The 27,247-nt window shown below is 42.3% G+C and overlaps 1 protein-coding gene across 1 annotated transcript in view; it reads left to right on the top strand.

Moving 5' to 3' along the window:
- The window catches only part of LOC124550940 (uncharacterized protein CG43867), a 396,962-nt gene that overhangs the window by 182,766 nt on the left and 186,949 nt on the right, over positions 1–27,247 (top strand). Inside the window, exon 3 of the mRNA XM_047125748.1 lies at positions 13,374–13,457. Within this exon, the coding sequence (XP_046981704.1) occupies positions 13,374–13,457 (84 nt within the window). The remainder of the gene's footprint in view (positions 1–13,373; positions 13,458–27,247) is intronic.

Here is a 27,247-nt window from a genome sequence, read left to right on the forward strand (position 1 = left end):
TCTGACTGGAGGAATTTTGAACAGTATAAACTGCCTGAATAAAAAACTTTGGCATGAAACCTACAGTAACTGGTTTTGTAAAACTGATCACAAAAACTGTCTCTGAATGACGTAAGTTGGCCCTGACTGAATAAATAAAAAAATCAAAATATTTAGTCCTTACCTCTATTCTGCGCAAATCTGGATAGCGCGTTGCGTTACTGCTCTGTCTTGCGCGCCGCTATGCTAAAGCTGCAAATTCTGTATCTACACAGAGACACTCGAGAGGTGCAATGAGTTCTTTGTTAGTTGCAAATCTAACACACTTCTTCCATGATCCATTAAAAATTGTAAGAGAAAGGCTGGTAAAAAAATGAAATATGCGCATAAGTGACAACACTAAGCTTTTTTATATACTGTGAAGAAGTGCTCATGGCTGATTTTAAATTTAATGAACGTCTTAATATCAAAACAAGACACTTTCTTATCTCTGAAATCTAGCAACTTTCAGTACAATAACCAAGTTAGTCCGATCCCGTAGCAATAGTGAAAAAAATTGTTGTAATATTTATCTCTGTCATTCCATTAGACTTTCTCCTTCACAAATCGGTTTCCTTTACAATCTTGATATAATCATGTTGATTGAACAAATTGAGAAGTTCAGACAAATTTGGAACATAATATTGCCATTGCTTGCTCACTCTAATACAGCTTAACATTGTCCGCCCCACTGCGCCCATGCGCACATCAGAGATACTAATTTAACTTCTGCGATATAGCTTTACAACATCGTTGCTCGCTCACAATCGATTCACATACCAAAGTTATACATGACACTTATCGATACATTTACAGGCGTCGGCGCCAATAAAAAGAACTATTGTTGCAAAATTCTTTTTACACTGGTTCGTATACAATATAGAGTTGAGACATGTATCACTGAGTTGACGCATTATATGTTGCTTATTTACGATATACCTAAAGATTTTAGTTTTATAGTACACTTGGAAATAAAGTGGATGTATGTGTTTATTTATATACCTCACATGGAGCTACTGGATATTTATGCTAATAGCTTTAGGTCTACTACACAATCTACAGCTTGTCATCTGCAGACAGGAAAGCGATGCTTTATTTTTCTGTTTATTACACATTTTCGACCGAGACTCAATATCTATCGTGTTGTTTGGCGTGTTACTTGCAGTATTTAATGTTGGCGTGTTTTTATTTTTTTGTGTCGAGGTAACGCGCATATTTCTATACGCTTTTGTTGTTGCACAGAGCTTTCGTCGCATTGCGTGTTGTTGTGGTTGTACTGTTCATTGTTTCGTGGTATGTTTGTTTGAGATTTGGTGTGTGGATTTGATTTAGAGATGGGCAAAATGAAACACATAACTGTTTCGAAACAAATGAAACAGTACAATGTAATGTTTCGATACGCTGTTTCGAAACAGTGAAACAGTTTGTGTTTTGTAATCTAATATCCCTACACATTTTATCATCTTGGATGTCTACTGATAAGCATGTCCATATAAACACAAATGGGGTGCGAGAGCGCTAATCATATCGCAGAAAGTATGAAACTATCACCTAGGTATCTTGGCAGTTTCGTATTTCCTGCTGCAAATGCGCTGCTTTCGTGTTGTGTGACTTTCATACTTTTCAATTGGCTGAGGACAGCCATAGCTGAAGACAGAAGAACCACCACGAACGGAAATGGAGGTGGAAGCAAACTGCAGAAACAACGGATATGCTACTGGGATTCCCACATTCCGTTAGTACGAGGAATATACCCATCCTGATAATTTCCATGTACACAAAGGGAATCATTGTGGATAATAGGCACAGTGACTACAGACTCACAAATAACGCCAAATAATCCGAATAAATAACAAAATATAACAGAAAAAAATTTGTCTTTCAAGGTGTTTCGAACCATTACTATAAATTCACCATGCTTCCCAGCCCTTCCCGTTCACCATTACACCATCAGTGACATGTCAAACAGATTGCTTGCAATTATACCTACATCAGATTTATGTATATGTCTAATAACTGTCACTCTACGCCTTTTTTTTATTCAAAATGTTGTAGGCTTACTTGCGTTTCTTAATATGATTATTGCACATGAACAGAGAAGCGTATGTTATAAAAAAGTGTAATTTAACTAAATTATTTTCACATATTTATTATTTTGAATGTGAATAGTATGCATTGTTTTATTGTTTTGTTAGTGTTTATAAAGCAGATGTTACGCCATTTCGGAATAGCACAGTTAGCTAGAAACGAAGCTTTATTTTCGGATATCTTCTTAAGCTTCATGCTATTTCTTGTCAAAAAGATTTCGACACTCTTGAAAGTGTTTCTTGAAGCGGTATGTTGTGTTTCAGTACCTGTGCCGAGCCCGAATCTCACCCGACACAGAGCGGAATGAAACATCCCTGTTTCGATACAATTAGTCCGTTCCAAGCACAGGTGGACTGAAACAGCCTTATTTTGAAACAACGATACAGTTTCTGTGTCTGGCTCGAGATCGAATCCGATCCGGTTATCCGAGACAGGGGCGGAATGAAACACCACTGTTTCGAAACAGTAAACCACAGCCGTTCCGAAACACTGAAACCGTTCCACGTATCGATACACTGTATCGAAACATAGAAACAGTGGTCAAGTCTAATTTGATGTGTTGTTGAATTTTGTGGTGTTTAGATCGTGTGTGCTCATTTTTCCAAGAAGAGGGAGTTCTGGTTAGGCATGCAGAGTAATGCTGTGCGGTACAGGGAGAAAAATGTTCAAATGTGTGTGAATTTCTAAGAGACCAAACTGCTGAGATCATCCGTACACTTACACACTACTTAAACTAACTTAAGCTAACTTGTGTTAAGAACAACACACACACTTGTGCCCGAGGGAGGACTCGAATATCCGGCGGGAGGGGCCGCGCAATCCGTTTCATGACGCCTTTAGACCGCGGTGCCGCTCCGCGCGGCACAGGGACAAAGGAATTTAATTCTGGAAAAACACACACACCCACGAACTAAACAGCACAAACGTCAACAACATTTCAAATGCGCTCAACATAACTAGTTTCTGAAACGAAACCGATTTTCGACGTTTTATTCGTGTTATTTCCTGTAAAAAGCTTTGAAGTCGAGCAAGGATTAAAAAATTTTTGACTTTCTCCGTTTCAAGATATATAGAATCAAAATATTAAAGTAAATAGGCAAATAAAAGAAAACATAGTGCCTCCACCGTTCGCTGCTGTTCTGGATAGAACACTACAAAATATCTGTGATACTCTCCTATTGATTTTTTGAAACTTTGCTCTAAAATCATGTAATCGGAGCTCATACCATATTTTTTATGATGATGTCGTCCAGGATACCGAGCATCATACATAGCACACGCCCGTTGGGCATTTTGATCACAATAGCCATACATCAACAAGATATCGACCTTTTCCGCAATTGGTAAACGGTCCATTTTACCACGACGGGTAATGTATCACGAAGCAAATACCGTCCGCACTGGCGGAATGTTACGTGATACCATGTACTTACACGTTTGTGACTATTACAGCGCCATCTATCACAAAGCGAAAAAAGTGGTCCAACTAAAACATTCATATTTCTTTACGTACTACAATAATATGTAATAAAAAATGGGGCTTCTTATTTTTAAAAAACGTAGTTGATATCCGTTTGACCTATGTCAGCGCCATCTAGCGGGGCAACCATAGCGCCATCTGGTTTCCCCCTTCAAGCTAGACGAGTTTCGTTCTTTGTAGTTTTTTCGTTTGACGTTTATTTGGCCCAGTCACGATCAGTGGACCACCCTGTATACGACGCTGGGAAAACTTCAAAGCTGATTATCTCCGTAAATTTATGAAAAACATTCAGAACAGTCAATTTCACGCCACTTTTTAACCGTATTCCACGAGCGTGTTTCACTTCGGAACAGAAAACAGCCTCAGCCATTTTAATACTGAGCATTAACAGGACGACAATCAGAGCACAACGCTGCAGAGGCTGTGACTGTACACGATTTTTGAAATAAAAACTACGTGGCTAAAGCGTGATTAATAAAAACGTTGATGGCTCTTAATACATTTGAGTATCTTAAAGTTTCATTTAACGCATCTTAGAAATAAGATATCTAATACATGAGTAGGACCTGCTTCCAAGAGCCTAACACCACCAGTGTACGTGTGCTACGGCTTCTGACCAATCTTCGCGTTTGTGATTGTTTACATCAGGTTTATTCTTGTGATGAACAGATTATAGTTCTACTCAGTAGAGTTGTGGCGATTCGTGAATGAGTCGTTCATTTGAACGACTCTAAATAAAGAATCGTAAGAATCGAATCGTGATACGGACGAATCGTCGTTCAAAAGAATCGTAAGAACGATTGCGTGTTTCCGAGTCGTGACGATTCCAAGTTCCAACGATTCATCGATTCTTAGTACGCTATGCTTCGAAGGCAACTTCCGAATCATGCAGATTGCAGAGTTGTGTCGAATGATTACGACCATCAGATGGCAGTCAAGTGGAGGATGCGTGTGAACAAAGGAAGCTCGGAACGAATAAACGAAGTTCGTGGGCCGTAATATTACTCGCGGGAAAAAAAAGAGAGAATATAGACCCTCTAACCAATAGGCCTACCTTTCTTGGCGGATCGCCGTGTAATACCGTCTTTAAACAAAAGCTTTTTAATTAATAATTTCAAGTTCGAATTTTCGAATGTTATCGTGTTCAGATTCATATTAAATTTTAGTGAAGTAATGTCGCTGTATGCGATAGAATCCTACTGTTTAGAATTATGTCGTCTTCTCACGTAAATAGTAGTGACAGCGGCAAGTTCTCAGACAAATTAAAAGCAAAATACCTACGCTTAGTATTTAGAAGAAATGAAAGTTACGCTAAATTTGCTGTGTGGGAGGGCTGTCAGCTGCGTTATGAATTACAAGGGTGATGTGGACTTGGAAAGACATCTTAGCACAGAAAAACATAGGATGATATGAGCCAAACCACGTCTGCCTCGCTGCTGGATTTTGTTACTATAAAACAGACGTCTGTAGTTTGATACGTTCAAGCCACGCAACCAAACAGGCATACCACGTAGTTTTGCACCACCTTCCGCACGAATCGACTCCTCTTTCCTGGCATACTGAAATAAAACAATAGATGCAATCAAATCAAACGTGACCTTTCATCAATTAAGGCATTACACGTATAAATCGAGAATCACACTTGTAACGTCATATGCATGTTTACTCATAAATAAACTATTTCTGGCATATCTTATCATGACAGAGTTCGATTCTAACGCCATTGACAATTTCAAACATGTCCTGCCATCTGTGAGTAAGATGTAGAACTTTGAGCATTCCGTAAGAATCGTGCCATCGCAGACTAGAATGAATCGTGAACGAATCGTAGGAATCGATTCGCAATGTGAGATTGAATCGTAAGAATCGAGTCGGAAAAAAGAATCGTGTTGCCCGACTCTACTACTCAGTACAGCACTGAACAATAACTAACAGACGTACAACAATGAAACTTCCGACAGTTACACACTAAACACGGGCGTGTGCAAGGGTGCCAACCGCATTTCGCTCCAACAAATGAATGGCGCGAAATTAGAAATGATCCGGAATCTTGTGAACAGATCTCGTCGTAACATGAGTTGATTTCAGTTCTGACTCACTGATATTGTAATCACTGAATTATTACTTTTCTTCGTTTTCTGAAGTGTACAATTTGACTATTCTGTACATTTAAAAGAGTTGCCGCTCTTTGCACCACTTTGAAATCTTATCAGAATCCTGCTGTATAGCCGGGCGCTGTGGCCGAGCGGTTCTAGGCGCTTCAGTCCGGAACCACGGGGCTGCTATGGTCGCAGATTCGAATCCTGCCTCGGGCATGGCTGTGTGTGATGTCCTTAGGTTAGTCAGGTTTAAGTTGTTCTTAAGGGGACTGATGACCTCAAATGTTAAGTCCCATAGTGCTTAGAGCCATTTGAACCTACTGTATATTTACTCTGAGGTGACAAAAGTCATGGGGCAGCGATAGGCACATATACAGATGCCGGTAGTATCGTGTACACAAGGTATAAAAGGGGGTGCGTTGACATTGTCATTTGTACGTAGGTGATTCAAGTGAAAGCGTTTCCGACGTGATTATGGCCGCACAACGAGAATTATCAGACTTTGAACGCGGAAGGGTAGTTGGAACCAGACGTCTGTGACATTCTGTGTTGGAAGTCGTAAGGGAATTCAATATTCCGAGATCCAAAGTATCAAAAGTGTGCTGAAATACCATATTGCAGGCATTATTTCTCACCACGGAAAACGCACTGGCCGACGACCTTCACCGTAGCGGGCGAAAGTAGCGACGTGTGCGTAGAGTTGTCAGTGCTAACAGACAAGTAGCACTGAGTGAAATAACCGCAAAAATCAACGTGGGACGTATGACGAACATATCCGTTAGGAAAGTGGGGGGAATTTTGGCGTCAAGGGGAGGTTTACTATCTCTTGGTTCAAAAATTCGATTTTTTTAAATTGCATTTTTGGATCCATAAAAGTGTTAAGAATCCACCCCTGAATCGGTTTTCCTGAATACGGAACGGAAATGTTTGTTATTCGCTGTTGAATAAAAAAATGCACCTACCTGAAATCGGCCTTTTTCACGCACCAGTTTTTTTCTTTCGGAGGACGAGTAATTGTGCTCGGGAGGAAATACACAAAATTCAAATGAAAGTTTGAACGCGTGTGTTTGGAAGTTAGCACCCAAGCATTGACGTTCTGGTGCTAAGACTGTGGAGACTGCGACTTTCCTGGCAGTGAGCATCTTCAACGAAGGGTATTCAGCAATTCTGAAGACCATGACAACGATGGACGTCACCCTGGGACTCTATTCGACGCAGTTCGCCAAGCATTCGGACGACCATCGAATTCAAGCGGCTGAAAAACCGCTTGTCACCGGCCGTACGAGCGGCTCTGGAGCAGCGCAGGACGGCCCAGATAGAGCAGAACACCCTCTATGAGGAGGAGGAAGGACTAGTTCGTAGACCCGGAATAGCAGACTGAACGTACGTTGCATAATATTGCATTTATAAGTAGTCAAAACTTCAATCGCGTTTTTTTCTGGAAATGACCTTTTTTTTATCGCGCGGTATGGTAACTTCAAATCTACTGATCCGATTGGCATGATTCTGTGTTTCGACGAAGCCAACTAAATTGTCTAGGAGTTGTACCACTTTTATTCCGATCCATCGCCAATAAATATTTTTACTTGGCCGACGAAGTCGAAAAATAGATGAAAACAACCCTATGTTTTTCAGATGGCCGCCATTTTATTTCCTATGCTCCAAATAACAGCGAGGTGTAACTCCTAAAGAATCTTTTATACTTCGCTAACGTCAACTCAATTTTGATTTCAGACGAGCCGGCTGACCTGTGACAAACCGCGCGTGGAGGTCTACATCGAAATTTTGTTTCGTTCCGACGGCACTTCCTCCTTTGCACTTCGATATTTCCGGTCGAAAAAAATTCTAATTTGCAGAGGAAACTCCAAAAACAATTTTGATCAAATTTGACATTGATATCTATATCACATCCCGAGAATGAAATTCTCAAATAATATGCTTTTTTCTGGCCAAAGATAGTAAACCTCCCCTGAATGGGCCATGGCAGCATACGACCCACGCGAATGCCTTTGCTAGCAGCACGACATCGCGTGCAACGCCTCTTCTGGCATCGTGAAAACATCGGTTGGACACTGATGACTGGAAAACGATGGCCAGGTCAGATAGGTTCCGACTTCAGTTGATACGGTAAGAGCTAATGGTAGGGTACGACTGTGGCGCAGACTTCACTAACCCATGGACCCAGGTTGTCAACAACGCTCTGTGGAAGTTGGTGGTGGCTCCATAGTGGTGTGGGCTGTATTTACATGGAATGGGCTGGGTCCTCTGCCCAACTGAAGCGATCATTTACTGGTTATTTTCGGCTACTTCGAGACGATTTGCAGCCACTCATGGACCTCATGTTCCCAAACTACGATGAATTTTTTCCGGATGACAATGCACGATGTCATTGGGCCACAACTGTTCGCAACTGGTTTCAAGAACATTCTGGATACTTAGAGCAAGTGATTTGGCCGCCCAGATCGTCCGACATGAATCGCATCGAACATTTATGGGACGTAATCGTGAGGTCAATTCGTGTACAAAGAACTCAACCGGGAACACTTCCGCAATTACACACGGCTATAGCTGCAGCATGGGTCAGTATTTCCGCACGGGACTTGTTGAGTCGATGCATCTCCGAGCCGCTGCGCTACGATATTACGAGGTATCCCACGGCTTTCGCCACCTCAGTGTATGTAGCTTTATCCAGACAGTACTTCACTGAAGATGGCTGCACCATCAGCGAAAAGTCTGAGGTTGCTACACTACCGGCCATTAAAATTGCTACAACACGAAGATGACGTGCTACAGACGCGAAATTTAACCCACAGGAAGAAGATGCTATGATAGCAGATGATTAGCTTTTCAGAGCATTCACACAAGGTTGGAGCTGGTGGCGACACCTACAACGTGGTGACACGAGGAAAGTTTCCAACCGATTTCTCATACACAAACAGCAGTTGACCGGCGTTGTCTGGAGAAACGTTGTTGTCATCCCTCGTGTAAGGAGGAGAAATGCGGACCATCACGTTTCCGACTTTGATTAAGGTCGGATTGTAGCCTATCGCGATTGCGGTTTATCGTATCGCGACATTGCTGCTCGCATTGGTCGAGATCCAGTCACTCTTAGCAGAATATGGAATCGGTGGGTTCAGAAGGGTAATACGGAACGCTGTGCTGGATTCCAACGCCCTCGTATCACGAGCAGTCGAGATGACAGGCATCTTATCCGCATGGCTGTAACGGATCGTGCAGCCACGTCTCGATCCCTGACTCAACAGATGGGGACGTTCAAAAAAATGGTTCAAATGGCTCTGAGCACTATGGGACTTAACATCTATGGTCATCAGTCCCCTAGAACTTAGAACTACTTAAACCTAACTAACCTAAGGACAGCACACAACACCCAGTCATCACGAGGCAGAGAAAATGCCTGACCCCGCCAGGAATCGAACCCGGGAACCCGGGCGTGGGAAGCGAGAACGCTACCGCACAACCACGAGCTGCGGACAGCCATCTGCACGAACAGTTCGACGACGTTTGCAGCAGCATGGACTGTCAGCTCGGAGAACGTGGCTGCGGTGACCCTTGACCCTGCATCACAGACAGGAGCGCCTGCGATGGTGTACTCAACGACGAACCTGGGTGCACGTCATTTATTCGGATGAATCCAGGTTCTGTTTACAGCATCATGATGGTCGCATCCGTGTTTGGCGACATCGCAGTGAACGCACATTGGAAGCGTGTATTCGTCATCGCCATACTGGCATATCACCTGGCGTGATGGTATGGGGTGCTATTGATTACACGTCTCGGTCACCTCTTGTTCGCATTGACGCCACTTTGAACAGTGGACGTTTCAGATGTGTTACGACCCGTGGCTCTACCCTTTATTCGATCCCTGCGACACCCTACATTTCAGCAGGATAATGCACGACCACATGTTGCAGGTCCTGTACGGGCCTTTCTGGATACAGCAAATGTTCGACTGCTGCCCTGACCAGCACATTCTCCAGATCTCTCACCAGTTGAAAACGTCTGGTCAATGGTGGCGGAGCAACTGGCTCGTCACAACACGCCAGTCAATACTCTTGATGAACTGTGCAATCGTGTTGAAGCTGCATGGGCAGCTGTACCTGTACACGCCATCCAAGCTCTGACTCAATGCCCAGGCGTATCAAGGTCGTTATTATGTCCAGAGGTGGTTGTTCTGGGTACTGATTTCTCAGGATCTATGCACCCAAATTGCGTGAAAATGTAATCACATGTTAGTTCTAGTGTAATATATTTGTCCAATGAATACTCATTTATCATCTGAATTTCTTCTTGGTGTAGCAATTTTAATGACCAGTAGTGTATTAAGGGGATCACACCCTGTCTATCTAACCCAAGTTAATCTAGGCAAGTATTTGACCCATTTCTGAAAAAACTATTTGATGCAGGACCTTAATTTTTTACTACATGTTACATGATGCTAATAGAGTCAACTGTACTAAAATCTACTTTATCCATTTTATAGTTTTTAAGAAATACTTTTTTAAATTTATTAACAAAAAAATCAAGTTTTTTCTGCAGAAAATATTTTTTGTGAACTTCCTAATGGGGGAATATAAATGAATGTAGTACCAGAGCTGGCTTTTTATGTTATGCAGAGTCTCTGAAATTTCATTCATTTATCTGTGATAGTTTTTGATATATGGGGCATATGTACTGAAAATTTTAGTTTGTGGGAAATTGACTTTAAAGAAAAAGCTTTTGAAAATTTATGCTTACAGTTAATTAAAACTGTCCTGCTGCATATGATGGACCTTCTTTGGCCTCTAGCAGGTCTTCCAGCTTCTTTTTCACCTTCCTGCATGTTTGTCTTGCTTTCTTGGCCATATCAGATGCAGACCTGTCTGCATTGGCTACCCTCATTTTATCGCACTGTTGCAGCCCAGTGATCATATGTTTTCACCAGGATTAATTTCCAGCTTTTTCAGTACCCAACACTTTCCAATATTACCACAATTGAATGTAATAACAGCATCATGAACTCCCAGTTTCATTGTATGCGTGTCTACAAATACAGTTTCAGGAAGGTGGTTCCAAATTATGCTGCTGAAACATTCATTTGGGTTCTGTGTGTGCCCATGCAGACATTTCTTTAGAATGTCAGGATGAGCCAAGTCTCTGAAAATAGGTTTAACTGCTGTAATAACAGCAGTAGGAAGAGAATGCTGGTGAGAATAATATTCTCCAGTTGCCTGAGCCCCATTGTATTTGCACCGCGAATTTTCTTCTGATGGACTCAATCCATGACATGGCTTATCATCATTAGAGGACTTATGGAAGAATATGGCCCAAACATCTCTCTTCGTTGCCTCCAGATTTTCTTTATTTCTCCTAATTGCCTGCCCATAGTATACCTGCAAGTTTTCTATTTCAGTTTTAGTTAACCGACCCTGTCCGGTCAACAACTTTCCATCTTCTAAGTTTTTTTCCTCTCATATCAACAGTTAGTTTTCTCAGCCTTGTTCCCAAACGTTTTAGAAGATGGTCTACACATTATATTTAGCTAATAATGGCATCTCCATATGGCTTAGAGATGACAGTGGGTGGGTTGACAGTGGGTGACAGAAAAGTGGGCGTGGCACATAAACACACGTGGTAGGAAAATACTCTTTCAATGCTCGAAAAATTTTTTTTTCAGCAAAATCATTTTTAGAGCACTTAAATAAAACCTTAATCTATCGAAATATGATGAAAAACGAAAATCGATTTTTTTCGGCCTGAACCGCAGTGTGGTCCCCTTAATGTTTTACTTCCAGATCATTAATATACAGCTTGGATAGCAAGGGTCCCAATCAATGGCTGATACATATGGGGAGCGCGCATTGCCACCCGCGCCGCCCCCGCCATTCGTACCGCACGCTATCCGTTCGTTTTTTTCTTCGGTAATTTTCGAGAATGATTTCCTATTGAAGTCGCGGGGTCCAAACGTTTATATCGAACGTGCGCTCGTTAATCGATCATGCAACTCTGGTGGCGGGCGTTATGAGTATGTTTACGGTGGTCACTACAGCAACGACAAAACAAGAACGTTACAAAAATACTTGTAATTGTAAAGAAGACAACTTACCTTACTAGTCGTCGGTGTTGTCGTCATGTTAAAGTCCACTACGGTGATCTGAATGGGTAATTTGGAAGAGCCGATTCATGTATTCTTCCTGATACTCGTTCGTTTTCCACGCTGCCCGCAGTGAAATTGTAATGGTATTTCAGCACCGAAACTGCTCTTACGAAGTTTTACACACTTCCACAGTCTACACAGTCCCTTCTTCCCTCTTCTGGCAGTACTCCATATTTGCGACAAAAAGTCAAACAATTTTCTATGCTGGATAAACATGGAATTAGATTTTTCCATGTGAGAGAATCCGCCGAAGAAACGTCAAGAACACCAGACATTCCACTCACTAACGACATAAATCGTCTGGGTTTCCATACCAACTCACAAATAATTCGCGGAGGCATGATTGACCACAACGCCCGCCATCGGAGTCGCATGATCGATTTACAATCCATGTTAGATATGTATCGTTTGGACCCAGCTACTTCGATAGGAAATCATTCTTGGAAAGTACACATCCAACAGTCGGCTCGATTGAATCAGGTTATCGAGTAACTGTACTTTCCTATGTAGCACGCGCCCGCATCATCGTATTCTGTACGTTTCTGTCTGGCACATATATAGCTAACACATAGGACGAGAAAAGTCGCGGCCATTCTAGTGATCTCGATACGTTATTCTGTCTGGCATTTGTTTCAGTAAACCCGCGAATATTCTACTATTTTGTGATTAAAAAGAGACTAATGGGAGAGATTCTTCAATACAAGCAAACGACCTAAACGCCCTTAATGATGGTGATTTAGCTATGCAAGCGTTGTCTGTTTGTCATAGATCTGACTATCCTACTTTGCACAGTCTGTACAAAATATTTGTTTGTCTACCTGCATCTATTGCTGCTGTAGAAAGAAGTTTTTCAACATTGCGGCGTACAAAGACATGGCTGAGGTCGACAATGAAGGATCAACTTAATGGCTTAGCTCTGTTGAACGCTCGCCCTGACATTGATGGCCCCATTGGCAATGTAATTAACCAATTTGCCAGGAAGAACAGGCGCACAGAATTCATCATTTAAGGAAGAGAACCACAAGTGTAACTTTTTTATATTATAAGATAGCATTGCTTTGTATATGTGCGTAATCAGGTTAAATAAAACTTTCTTAAACTTTGAATGTGACTATTTTTTATTACGGTAAAAGTATGTGTAGCTCAAGATATCTTTAGCGTCCCCTTCTTGACGTTTTTCTGTATCCACCATTGGTCCCATTGCACTTCCATGGAGCACATTTGAAGTTACTACTGCTCCTGTCGCTGACTCCCCAGTAACAAATCTTCAGTCCAGTCTCAAATTTCGCTTGATACCCTGTGTAATTGTAGTTTTATTGATGACCTTTAGTGTGGTACACAGTCAAATGCTTTTCGGAAGCCAAGAAGTATTGCTGCACATGGGGGTGAAGACCAATAGCTTTCGATATGATTCGTGAGAGAAGCATATGCCGCATAATTTCTGGTCGAAACTATTTCTAAAATACGATGCTCCGTCATAGGATGTACTTTTGCTGACTTATACTGATTTAGGTGTACTCTCTTGTGTTCACAGAGGCAGCTACGTCTTCAGGACGCGAAACAAGTCGAAGCAAAGGCAGCCAAAATTAAGGAGTGGGTCACCAACAAGCTGCGCGAGGTGAGTTCTGAATTCTGACCTACAGCAGTACCGGTAGTCAGTCTTTGTACAGCACGACTGCGCAACACAGTAATAATTACTGCCGCTACCCTCCGCCTTCTGGCTGTGTTTGGTTCTGTGCTGCGTCGTGGTGCAGAGACGGCAAAATTTACTTGGAGATCCAAATTACTTATCTCGCGCAACAATTAAAAAAATATATATATAGAAGATAATTAATTAATTGTTTGACGTGGTGGGCTCATTAAAATGGTTGAGATTTGAATTTACTTTTTTTTAAACATCAGTTGATTAATAAAGATTGATCCTGAGCAAACTTATTGTTCACGAACTAATCTTGAAATACGTTATATTTAAGTTACGAACTGAAATAATCTTTTGGTATTTTTGACTCGGCTAAATATTTCTTCTCGAGTGTGAGATCTTTGATTATTATTTGCAATTGCCTACACACGCGCGAGAGAATTACGTCTTACCACTTTTAACAGCCTGTCTGTTGTCTGAGTCGTGGGTCTAGATCTCGGCCAAGAACTGAAAATGAAAATCTTAAAACTACGTCTGCTTCTGCTGCTTCCGTCGGCCTTGAAGAAAATGTTTATTTTAATTTTAGCGGGCGAATTCTTCGCTTCCACGAGTTTTATGAATTACGATTGCCACGTAATGGCGTCTAGGACTTCAGCGGCTTCTGCAATTGTTGCGCTGAAAATTACTCAGAATCTTGGTATTTAAAGGAAGTGAGATAGGTCTCACCTCTTACAAATAAAAGTGACAATAACATGAAACTAAAATATTATCAGATTAATAGTACAAATGAGCTTACATTCAACAGCAGCGAACTAATATGTCCGACTTCTCACACTGCATAGAAGAAAGAGAGCGAATTGATAAAAGAAGACAATTGAACACAGTTCTTCTTCAGATTAAATGTCCATTGTTTGTGTGGTCTGTAATCATTACTCTTTGCAATCGACAGTCTCTTCAGTATTTTATATAATAATAATAATGATAACAAACGTTAGAAAAATTATCTACCCCCTGAGCGATCAGTATTCACACACAACATAATATTTTGTGTCGAGATAAAATCACGACGTCCACTTCATTTGTTTTTAAATATCACGTTCTAGTTTCTTGCAATATTTCCACTGTGGACGGCACACCTCCGCCTCCTGACTGTGTTTGGTTCCGTGCTGCGTCGTGGTGCAGCGACAGCAAAATTTACTTGGATATCAAAATTACTTATTTTCCCAAACCGAAACATTGTCCAACAGAAATACAGGTAACTTCGAACACCTTTTGAAGTACAGCGTGAGGCAGTCAAAAGGAAACAGTATACTGATGCTCCATACTTAACAATCGCATAAAACCACTCGCTCGACGAAAGATCCATACCCAAAGACTGGAAAGCTGCACGGGTCACACCGATATTCGAGAAAGGCAAAGGCCCATATCATTAACGTCGATATGCAGCAGAAATCTGGAACATATATTGCGTTCGGACATTATGAATAACCCCGGAGAGGACAGTCTGTTGACGTGGAGTCATTATGGATTCAGAAACCTTGTTCTTGTGAAACAGAAGTAGTTCTTTACTCACATGAGCCGTGAGTGCTATCGAGAAGTGATTTCAAATTGATACCGTATTTCTAGATTTCCATAAGGTTTCGACACCGCACATCACAAGCAACTTGCAATCAGATTGCATGCTTACGGAATACCGTCTCAGTTATGCGTCTGGGTTCGTGATTTCCTGTCAGAGATGTCACAGTTCTTATGGAAGCCCACCCGGTCTAACGCACGGCTTTCCGGGAGGGAAGGAGCGCCTGGTCCCCGGCACGAATCCGCCCGGCGGATTTGTGTCGAGGTCCGGTGAACCGGCCAGTCTGTGGATGGTTTTTAGGAGGTTTTCCATCTGTCTCGGCGAATGCGGGCTGGTTCCCCTTATTCTGCCTCAACTACACTATGTCGGCGATTGCTGCGCAAATAAGTTCTCCACGCACGCCTACACCACCATTACCTTACCACGCAAACATAGGGGTTCAAATTCAAATGGCTCTGACCACTATGGGACTCAACTTCTGAGGTCATCAGTCCCCTAGAACTTAGAACTACTTAAACCTTATTAACCTAAGGACATCACACACATCCATGCCCAAGGCAGAATTCGAACCTGCGACCGTAGCGGTCTCGCTGTTCCAGACTGTAGCGCCTAGAACCGCACGGCCACTCCGGCCGGCAAACATAGGGGTTACACTCGTCTGGTGTGAAACGTTCCCTGGGAGTCCACTGGGGGCCGAACCTCACAATAACCCTGGGTTCGGTGTGGGGCGGCGGAGGGGTGAAGTAGACTGCGGTAGTCGTCGTGGGGTTGTGGACCACTGCGGCTGCGGCGGCGACGCAGCCTCTCCGTCGTTTCTAGATCCCCGGTTAAAATACAAATACAATACAAATAACTTACGGAAAGTCAGCGAGTAAAACAGAAGTGACTTCTGGCGTTCCCCAAGGTAGTGTTAAAGGCCCTTTGCTGTTCCTTGTCTTTATAAAGGATTTAGGAGACGAACTGAGCAGCCGTCTTAGGTCGTTTTCAGATGATGCTGTCGCTTATCGCCTATCAAAGTCATCAGAAGATCAAAACAAACTGCAAAACGATTTAGAAAAGATATCTGAATGGTGCGAAAATTGGCAGTTGACCCTAAATAACGAAAAGTGTGATATCATCCACATGAGTTCTAGAAGGAATTCCTTAAACTTCGGTTACACAATAAATCAGTCTAATCTAAAAGCCGTAAATTCAGCTAAATACCTAGGTATTACAATTACGAACAACTTAAATATGAAGGAACACACAGAAAATGTTGCGGGGAAGGCGAATGGTTTATTGGCAGAACACTTAGAAGATGTAACAGATCTATTGAAGGCACTCCAAACACTACGCTTGTCCGTCCTCTTTTTGAGTACTGCTGCGCGGTCTGAGTTCCTTACCTTATAGGGTTAACGGAGTACATCGAGGAAGTTCTAATGGTTCAAATGGTTCAAATGACTCTGAGCACTATGGGACTTAACATCTGAGGTCATCAGTCCCCTAGAACTTAGAAACCAAACTAACCTAAAGACATCACACACATCCATGCCCGAGGCAGGATTTGAACCTGCGACCATAGCAGTCTCGCGGTTCCAGACTGCAGCGTCTAGAACCGCTCGGCCACCGCGGCCGGCGAGGAAGTTCAAAGAAAGCAGATTTAGTCAAGTGACGAGTGATTTAGTGACTAAAAGTGTCTTCATGATGTTTTCAATAACACAATGTAGTCTGCCCGATCCAGTAAGCCGAATAGCAGGTAGGTTGCCCCACCACAGTCCAGCCCGCTTACCACTGGTTACGTGTGAACCGGCGCTCCCGAACACGGCAACTTCTACCTGCCTGCGCAGATCGTAGAACTTACTTCTGTGCTCTGTGCCCGCTGGTGGAAAACGAAACAGTCGAAAGCGGCCGCTCTCCCCAAACCGCCCCCTGATCGGCACGGACGAACTCGGTAACTTCCACCTGCTGTGGCGGAACAACTACACACACTCTCCAACCTCTTCCAAATCTGAACGTAGCAAGTCCGCAACCTCAATTTCTTTTTACAGAAGTCTTAAAGAATACTGTAAATGCTAGACCAATAAACAAGATACAAAACAAAACAAGTTATACATAAACACAAAAACTTCATTACAAATTTCACGTACAAAAATATTTCCTGAAAACTGCATTTGTTTTATCTTATGTTCTGCTCCCGATCGCTTTATATAAAACGCACTTTATAAATTCTCAGTTACCAATTTCACCACTTCTGAGTTAATTTAATTTTTCAAATGGTTCAAATGGCTCTCAGCACTATGGGACTGAACATCTGAGGTCATCAGTCCCTTAGAACTTAGGACTACTTAAACCTAACTAACCTAAGGACATCACACACATCCATGCCCGAGGCAGGATTCGAACCTGCGACCGTAGCGGTCGCACGGTTCCAGACTGAAGCGCCTAGAACCGCTCGGCCACACCGGCCGGTTAATTTAATTTTTGTTGTAGGGAAGCTTGCCTCTTCCTGATTTTTGCGTCCATTCTGACGATGTTACCATTTTTTGCAGAGTTAATTCTTATGTAGGTATTAGTTTGTTCATGCGTTAGGCTTTTCCCAAACTTGAATATGCATGGGTGAGGATATTCACGCGAAACATTGAAACAGGAATTAAAGCTTTGACAAGCTTCTGCACAAGGAAGCGCAGTCTGCTCAATTAGGTATCCAAATGTGAGGAGGAAATACCGCATCTTCTTCGTCATCAATGTAATTTTCAGTTGCGTGATCGGGAAATTTGGTGAGATTTTGGTCTTGTGCCTGTATACTGACAAGGTCAGCAAAAACGTCAGGGACGTCGTAAAAGTATCTTAGGCTAAATATGTAATGGGAGCCACTAACCTCTGTTTACTGTTCTGGTCTTTGTACATCGAAACCAAACCAAGTGTTCTTATTTTTCGCCACCTGAAATACAGAGAAAAAAATGTTCGTGAAAGTTTAAAAATCAATAGTTCTTTAAGGGACGTGTCTTAAGTCATGTACACAATCTTTGGTAGTGTGAATGATGTATAGCTAATTTTAGGAATAACGTGATTTTAGGAACAACTTTTACTCTGCTATGTTTTTAATATAGGCAAATTATTCTCTATACTAATTATGCCCGTTTAGTGTTCAATAGTAACATGTTTTTTTTTAAAAAATAAGCATTACATTTTAATGTAAAAAAAGCTTCTAAAACAGAAGTGCTGTCCTAGACCACAGTTGATATACTAGTTTATATCCTTAGTTTCAGCAAAGTTATATTGCCGTCTTCAGATCATAGCATATGTGAATTATTAAGTCCGGCCATCGAAAACATGGAGGTAAACTCAGAGAAGCTTTGATGGTCTTTCATCCAAAGCTTCGTCTTTTGTTTTCAGAAAATTCGATAACATTCATCTGTTTATCAAGTGTTCTGCCATTGTTGTGTGGTCATGAGTGCCTTCCAAACGGAAAAATAAGTTTTCGCCGTCTACTGTAAATAATTTAACAGAACACAGCGAATTTTTGCTACAGCATCGCCATCCATGTTCCTCAGTTCCTGGAATTCTTCTGTAAGGCTTGAATTTATAACCATTGCAGTTTAAATGTACGAGTGTTGGTACTTTAATAGTGGCAACTATTTATTTACAGCTCGTACAAAATAAATACGTGTTTCAAAGTTTTACTGACCTTCATTATTTACAGCTCGTACAAAATAAATACGTGTTTCAAAGTTTTACTGACCTTCAGAGTAGTCACCAGCATTGTGTTTAACCCGTTGCCAGCGATGTGGAAGTCGTAGGATACTCTTAGCAGTGCCAGTTGTGTTGACAGTTCGAGCGGCGCGGTCTGGTGCCCGACGAATTTGTAGCAGTTTTGAAGCGAATGCCGTGAAGTGTTTCCTTCCGTTTATAAATCGAGTTGAACTCACGAGGGCTTAAGTCAGGGGAATGCAGTAGGTGGTATAGCACTTAGCAGCCCCATTAGTCAAACAAATCAGTAACAGCTTGCACTGTACGTGCATGAGCATTGTCCTGCGTAATGATAGTCAGGTCCTGCAGAAAGTGTCATCACCTCTGTTTCTATGCTGTTCATTTTTTGAACACAACCCACGACCAGAGAGAGAGGGAGAGAGAGAGAGAGAGAGAGAGAGAGAGAGAGAGAGAGTGTGCCTAGTTGCTTCCACCGCTCGGAGTGGAATACATTATTCCTGAATAGTGTTCGGCCCGCATCTCGTGGTCGTGCGGTAGCGTTCTCGCTTCCCACGCCCGGGTTCCCGGGTTCGATTCCCGGCGGGGTGAGGGATTTTCTCTGCCTCGTGATGGCTGGGTGTTGTGTGATGTCCTTAGGTTAGTTAGGTTTAAGTAGTTCTAAGTTCTAGGGGACTGATGACCTGAGATGTTAAGTCACATAGTGCTCAGAGCCATTTGAACCATTTTGAACTGAATAGTGTTCACCAATATGCAGTCTTCTATAATTGTTGTCTCCCGCGCAGAAGCCGGTCGGGGTGGCCGAGTGGTTCTAGGCGCTACAGCCTGGAACCGCGCGACGACTACGGTCGCAGGTTCGAATCCTGCCTCGGGCATGGATGTGTGTGATGTCCTTAGATTAGTTGGGTTTAAGTAGTTCTGGGTTCTCGGGGACTGATGACCTCAGAAGTTAAGTCCCATAGCGCTCAGAGCCATTTGAACCGCGCAGAAAACAGCACATAAGATATGTCGTGAGTCTGTTTTCATGAGGCTGTAATAAACTGTTAACGGGGAACTGGTAACGTAAAAATAAATTTTGAATTTCTTTTTAACGGATTGCCATTCCCTTTTTGTTAGTGGAGTACGAAGAACTTCACAATTGTAGTCCACTTTACGAGTCACGAGTAATTTACATTCTTCTCACTTTCACAGGAGATAAAAAAATAATGAGCTGCGGTATGCGTAATTACTCTCAACTAGTTCTCAATTATATGTCCCGAAACCAGGCATTGCTAATTAAGTCTTAACTGATACCGACCGCGGCAGACAATATGTCTGCCCACGGAGACTGCCGAACGAGCTCTGATTTTACAGACGAACCACTTCGCCCGCCATCCCAAGTTCGGCGCGACCGAAGATCTTCATAGTGCTTCGTCTGCCTTTTCGTTTAGCAATGGTTTACTGTTCTGCTCGTAACTAACACTTTTGAAATAATGTAGTACGCAATGGCTTTGCAGTCTCACTGTGTGTGCAGAAGTATTATCAATAGCAATTCTGCTGGCTCCCACAACTCTTGTTGTAAATTGTCTGAGGGAGAGATGAAATGACTGTACGTGTTCAGTATTACATGACTGTGAATCGCAGCCACGAGCAGTTAATGGCATACACATTGCCGAGTCACTAGATTGCTTGCGAATTACGAGCGATCAGGCGGTTGATCGTTGGATTGCTGTAATCAGTCGCTCATTGTTGCAAACGAACTGTTGCACATGATAGTGCCATTGTTTTCAAATTTGTCGTTTGTTATTGTCAAAACAATAACAGCTCTGAAACTGAGCCAGCAGTTTATTTACAATTAGCGTGAAGGTTTTTGTTCGATGACTTAGCAACAGTGCCTTTCGTCGCTTCTTTCGACTTTTGAAGATCAGTCACTTTCAGTAAATACTGTTCGCAATTGGTTTGCAGCATTTCGTAGTGGTCGCGTTTATGTCAGCGATGAGTTCCGTGACGATCGACCAGAATCCGTTGTTGCTCCAGAAAAACACCGCTGCTGTGAGCAAGAAGACGGGCACGTGATCTACATTTAAACTCTGCAAACCACCGTGAGGTGCATAGCAGAGGGTACATCCCATTGTACAGTTGTTAGGGTTTCTTCCCGTTCCATTCGCGTATGGAGCGCGGGAAGACTGATTGTTAGAAAGCCTCTGTGCGGTTTTAGTATATCCTTATAGGGATCATTTAAAGCTGGCTCTTGAAACTTTGTTAATATTCTCGGGATAGTTTACGTCTGTCTTCAAGATTCTGCCAGTTCAGCTCCTTCGGTATCTCTGTGACACTCTCCCAAGGATGCAATAAACCTGTGACCATTCGTGCTGCCCATCTCTGTACACGTTCAATATCCCCTGATAGTCCTATGTGGTACGGGTACCACACACTTCAGCACTATTCAAGAACCGGTCGCACGAGTGATCTGTAAGCAATCTCTTTTGTAGATTGATTGCACTTCCCCAGTATTCTACCAATGAACCGAAGTCTACAACCTGCTTTACCCACGGTTGAGACCACGTGATCACTCGATTTCATATCCCTACAAAGCGCTACTCCCAGGTATTTGTTTGTTGGCCGATAGTAACAATGACACATTGATATTATAGTCACAGGATACTGTGTTTTTTTGTTTTGCGAAGTGAAAAATATTACATTTCTGAACATTTAGAGCAGTTGCCAAACTCTGCACAATTTCGAAGTCTTACTAAGATCCGACTGAGCATTTATACAGCTTCTTTTAGATACAACTTCATTACAGATAACAGCTTAATCTTCAAAATAACTGATTTTACTATTAATATTGCGTACAAAGTCTTTAACATACACTACTGGCCATTAAAATTGCTACACCACGAAGATGACGTGCTACGGACGCGAAATTTAACCGACAGGAAGACGATGCTGTGATACACAAATAATTAGCTTTTCAGAGTATTCACACAAGGTTGGCGCCGATGGCGACACCTACAACGTGCTGACATGAGGAAAGTTTCCAACCGATTTCTGATACACAAACAGCAGCTGACCGGCGTTTCCTGGTGAAACGTTGTTGTGATGGCTCGTGTAAGGAGGAGAAATGCGTACCATCTCGTTTCCGACTTTGATAAAGGTCGGATTATAGCCTATCGCGATTGCGATTTATCGTATCGCGACATTGCTGCTCGTGTTGGTCGAGATACAATGACTGTTACCAGAATATGAAATCGGTGGGTTCAGCGGGGTAATACGGAACGCCGTGCTGGATCCAAACGGCCTCGTATTACTAGCAGTCGAGATGATAGGCATTTTATCCGCATGGCTCTAACGGATCGTGCAGCCACGCCTCGATCCCTATGTCAACAGATGGGGACGTTTGCAAGACAGCAACCATCTGCACGAACAGTTCGACGACGTTTGTAGCAGCACGGACTATCAGCTCGGTTACCCTTGACGCTGTATCACAGACAGGAGCGCCTGCGATGGTGTACTCAACGACGAACCTGGGTGCACCAATGGCAAAACGTCATCTTTTCGGATGAATCCAGGTTCTATTTACAGCATCACACTGGTCGCATCCGTGTTTGGCGACATCGCGGTGAACGCTCATTGGAAGCGTGTATTCGTCATCGCCATACTGGCGTATTACCCGGCGTGATGGTATGGCGTGCTATTGGTTACACCTCTCGGTCACCTCTTGTCCACATTGACGGCACTTTGAACAGTGGACGTTACATTTCAGATGTGTTACGATCCGTGGCTCTAACCTTCATTCGATCCCTGCGAAACCCTACATTTCAGCAGGATAATGCACGACCGCATGTTGCAGGTCCTGTACGGGCCTTTCTGGATACAGAAAATGTTGGACTGCTGCCGTGGCCAGCACATTCTCCAGATCTCTCACCAACTGAAAACGTCTGGTCAGTGGTGGCGGAGCAACTAGCTTGTCACAATAAGCCAGTCACTACTCTTGATGAACTGTGGTATCGTGTTGAAGCTGCATGGGCAGCTGTACCTGTACACGCCATCCAAGCTCTGTTTGACTCAATTCCCAGGTGTATCAAGGCAGTTATTACGGCCAGAGGTGGTTGTTCTGGGTACTGATTTCTCAAGATCTATGCACCCAAATCGCGTGAAAATGTAATGCCCGTTTACCATCTGCATTTCTTCCTGGTGTAGCAATTTTAATGACCAGTAGTGTACAGTAACAACAGCAAGGGTCCCAACACACTTCCCTTGGGCACGCTCGAAGTTACTCCTACATCTGATGATGACTCTCCACTCGATATAACGTGCTGTTTCCTCCCTACCAAAATGTTCGCAACCCAATCACAAGTTTTGACAATAAGCGTAGATGTGGTACTTAGTCAATTGCTTTTGGGAAATCAAGAATCACTGCATCTACCTGCTTGCCTTGCTTTCAGTATGGTTCAGTTGCTGAGGATTCTTCCAGGTTCTATGGCCGTGTTCCATGGAACTCCTCTATCCCTGACGTTTCCTTCAAAGCTACGTTGGACATCTTCGGAGGTGCTCCTGGTTGTGTCTTTTCGACTGACGAGTCGGACGTCGAAGAGCGGCCTAAATACAATTGAAAGTGGTCGTGGTCTGTATTTCACGTGATAGCAGAGATAAACCTTGTCATACATAAAATATAACTATCGATCATAGTACGTCAAAGATAAAAGCTTCTCATCGATTCTGTATCGCCACTGTCCATATATCGCTGAGTTTCATGGCTTCTTCTTTTCTGCTAAAATTATCGTCGTGTTCATATATTTCGATGGCTTCTCTGTATAGCCGTGGATAATAGTTCGTCATAGTAAATAAAACTACAGTTTCCGAAAATTTCTCTACGTGATCACCAGATTGAAGAGCATGTTCCACCACGGCTGACTTGTCTGTTTTCCCTAGTCGGCAAAAACTTTTATGTTCCTTCAACAGTGTAGTCACACTTCTATTTGTAGTTCAGATGTAGACCTTACCACACGTACGCGGAATCTTGTATTCACCACTTGCAGACTCACGGGAACGTTTATCCTTAACGGAACCAAGTGCTTGACCTATTTTCTTAGTTGATCTGAAAAGCCGGCCGGTGTGGCCGTGCGGTTATAGGCGCTTCAGTCTGGAACCGCGTAACTGCTACGGTCGCAGGTTCGAATCCTGCCTCGGGCATCGATGTGTGTGATGTCCTTAGGTTAGTTAAGTTTAAGTAGTTCTAAGTTCTAGGGGACTGATGACCTCTGATGGTAAGTCCCATAGTGCTCAGAGCCATTTTAACCATTTTTTGATCTGAAAAGCGGTCGAACTTTATGTACCTTCAAATCTTGCAGATTTGATCCGTTACTTTTTTGATGAAGGGTACAGAGACCGTGTTCTTCCATCGCTGTGTACTATCGTTGTCCTTAGGCCTCCTGTTATTCGGACGCAAAAGTCTATTTATTTCCGTACTAGAGTACCCATTCATCTCAAAAGTCAGCGTTTGATCTTTTAACTCGGCGTCCAGGTATTCGGGCGTACAAATCTCTTTAGCTCTGTCCACTAGACTTTTAATTACACTTCTTTTCTGTTGTGGATGATGATTGGAATCCTTATGCAAATATCTGTCGGTATGTGTAGCCTTCCGAAAGACTTTATGTTTCAAGCTGCAATCAGTCTGTCTCATAACGAAGACATCCAAGAATTTCAGTGTGCCATGTGAGAAGAGTGCAAGTAGCGTTTCACATGATCGATCTTTTCGAAATCAGTGCTGGTTGGCATTGAGAAGGTTTTTCTGTTCAAAATACCTCATTATGTTTGAGCTCAGAATATGTTATAAGATTCTACAACAAATTGATGTCAGAGATATTGGACGGTAGGTTTGTGGATCATTTGTGCTATCTTATTGTAAGCGGATGTGACCGGTGCCTTTTTCCAAGAACTGGGCACGGTTTTTGTTCGAGGGATCTACGAGAGGTTTACCCAGATAGAGGCGTTCTTGGGCGTGACGAAGGCTAGTATATTCGATTTCACGGTGAAAAGATCTGTTCTCGAAGAATTACGCGTATTTTCATTGAATCTCAGAAAAGTCGAGTGACTATTAGTGAAAGCAAATACGCGAAAATACGACCGAGAAAATACACAACAGCGTAACGGAGGACGAAACTTGGATATATTCGTAGGAGCCGAAAACTAAACAACAGTCAGCTTTTGCAAGGTGAACCAATAGCAACTAAAGTGTTTTGTTCGTGAATCACTGCCAGGAAAATGATTGCCGTTTTTGTTTCTTTTGAAACTGTATCAATAGGATCTAAATATGATAGGGCAGTTCCGCCTGATACGAAATGCGAAACGACTTATGTGAAATCGTTACATGCACTTTCCAAATACAGTTACCGTATATCATTGTAGTGGAAGCGTTTTTGTCATATCTGAAATATGAGTCCAATACCACTCAGCCTAATTACTCGCAGTTGTCCATTATTTCTCAGTTCGTAGGAGAAGCCACCATATCGACTGAATGGATTCGATAATACTCATGCCCGCGATAGATTTCTGCCCATCTATTGTGTACTTCATTTCACTGTGACAGCAACATGAATGGCGCTGGAAAGTAAAATGTTCATCAGCTGTGGCAGGAAAACAGCGAGCTAAGTTCTAATATTTGCTTGCTTTGCCATTTCCGTTACACTACTCTGGATTATTTTCTCGTGTGTCATTTAGTCAAGGTCTCCAAAAATGTGTGGTACTGCAACCATTTGAATCAAATTATTAAATAACATTGAAATTTTCTCGTGAGTAATATACAATCCTTGCACACAGGATGCAAAATGATTAGTAATAACACTAATCGTCTACGTTTAGGAAGCAGTTCAAATTTCTCACTTACCATTACGTGATCATCTCAAGCAAAATGTAGTGTGCTCTTATGTGAAGTCATAAATGTGGGAAAATTCCTCTACAAACGTTAATTTTATTGTTTTCATACTAGTGGTGTAATAGGTGCGCGAGATCCTTACGACAGGTTAAAACTATGCTCATGTGTGAGGTAATGAGGACTGATTACCGCCACCAGAAAATGATATACATTATTTTGTAGTATCTCGTATGTCGTCAGTGCCACATGATATCACACACTGGACTCGCATTCATAGGGAGACCAACATTTGATCATGGGTTTAAGGGAGATGACCAAAATCTGACCATGATTATAAGAGAGAATAAGGGAGATTTAGTCATAGTGAATTTCAGCTACACAGTCATACGCGTTTCATTGAACTGGATGACAATGGGGATGTAAACATAAAAAGTAAGATATACTTTGCTTACTTTCACTCATATATCATATTTTGAGGTAGCTCTTCAAGCAGAGAGCAGGTTTTTAAGAGTGCAATGAAATTAATAAGACTCATTTGTGGAGTAAATTCAATACATTAACAGTGCACTGAAATATGTGTTACATAGATGTGTTCTAAGCGTGTTTGTATGTTTTCTGTTATGTTTCACACCTACAAGGAGCCACTCATTTTTTGGTCTATGGAATCAAAAAGAAATTTAAACAAAACAATTTAACGCTTGGTTCCTGAAGAGGGGCAGCAGCCTTTTCAGTAGTTGCAGGGGCAACAGTCTGGATGATTGATTGATCTGGCCTTGTAACACTGACCAAAACAGCCTCGCAGGACTGGTACTGCGAACGGTTGAAAGCAAGGGGAAACTACAGCCGTAATTTTTCCCGAGGGCATGCAGCTTTACTGTATGGTTAATGATGATGGCGTCCTCTTGGGTAAAATATTCCGGAGGTAAAATAGTCCCCCATTCGGATCTCCGGCGGGGACTACTCAGGAGGACGTCGTTATCAGGAGAAAGAAAACTGGCGTTCTACGGATCGGAGCGTGGAATGTCAGATCCCTTAATCGGGCAGGTAGGTTAGAAAATTTAAAAAGGGAAATGGATATGTTACAGTTAGATATAGTGGGAATTAGTGAAGTTCGGTGGCAGGAGGAACAAGACTTTTGGTCAGGCGAATACAGCATTATTAATACAAAGTCAAATAGGGGTAATGCAGGAGTAGATTTAATAATGAATAAAAAAAATAGGAATGCGGGTAAGCTACTACAAACAGCATAGTGAACGCATTATTGTGGCCAAGATAGACACGAAGCCCACACCTACTACAGTAGTACAAGTTTATATGCCAACTAGCTCTGCAGATGATGAAGAAATTGAAGAAATGTATGACGAAATAAAAGAAATTATTCAGATAGTGAAGAGATACGAAAATTTTATAGTCATGGGTGACTGGAATTCGAGAGTAGGAAAAGGGAGAGAAGGAAAACTTGTGGGTGAATATGGATTGGGAGAAAGAAATGAATGAGGAAGCCGTCCGGTAGAATTCTGCACAGAGCATAACTTGATCATAGCTAACACTTGGTTCAAAAATCATGAAAAAAGGTTGTATACATGGAAGAACCCTGGAGATACTAAAAGATATCAGATAGATTATATAATGGTAAGACAGAGATTTAGG

Source organism: Schistocerca americana, chromosome 9 (assembly GCF_021461395.2).
Source record: "Schistocerca americana isolate TAMUIC-IGC-003095 chromosome 9, iqSchAmer2.1, whole genome shotgun sequence".
Classification (NCBI taxonomy): domain Eukaryota; kingdom Metazoa; phylum Arthropoda; class Insecta; order Orthoptera; family Acrididae; genus Schistocerca; species Schistocerca americana.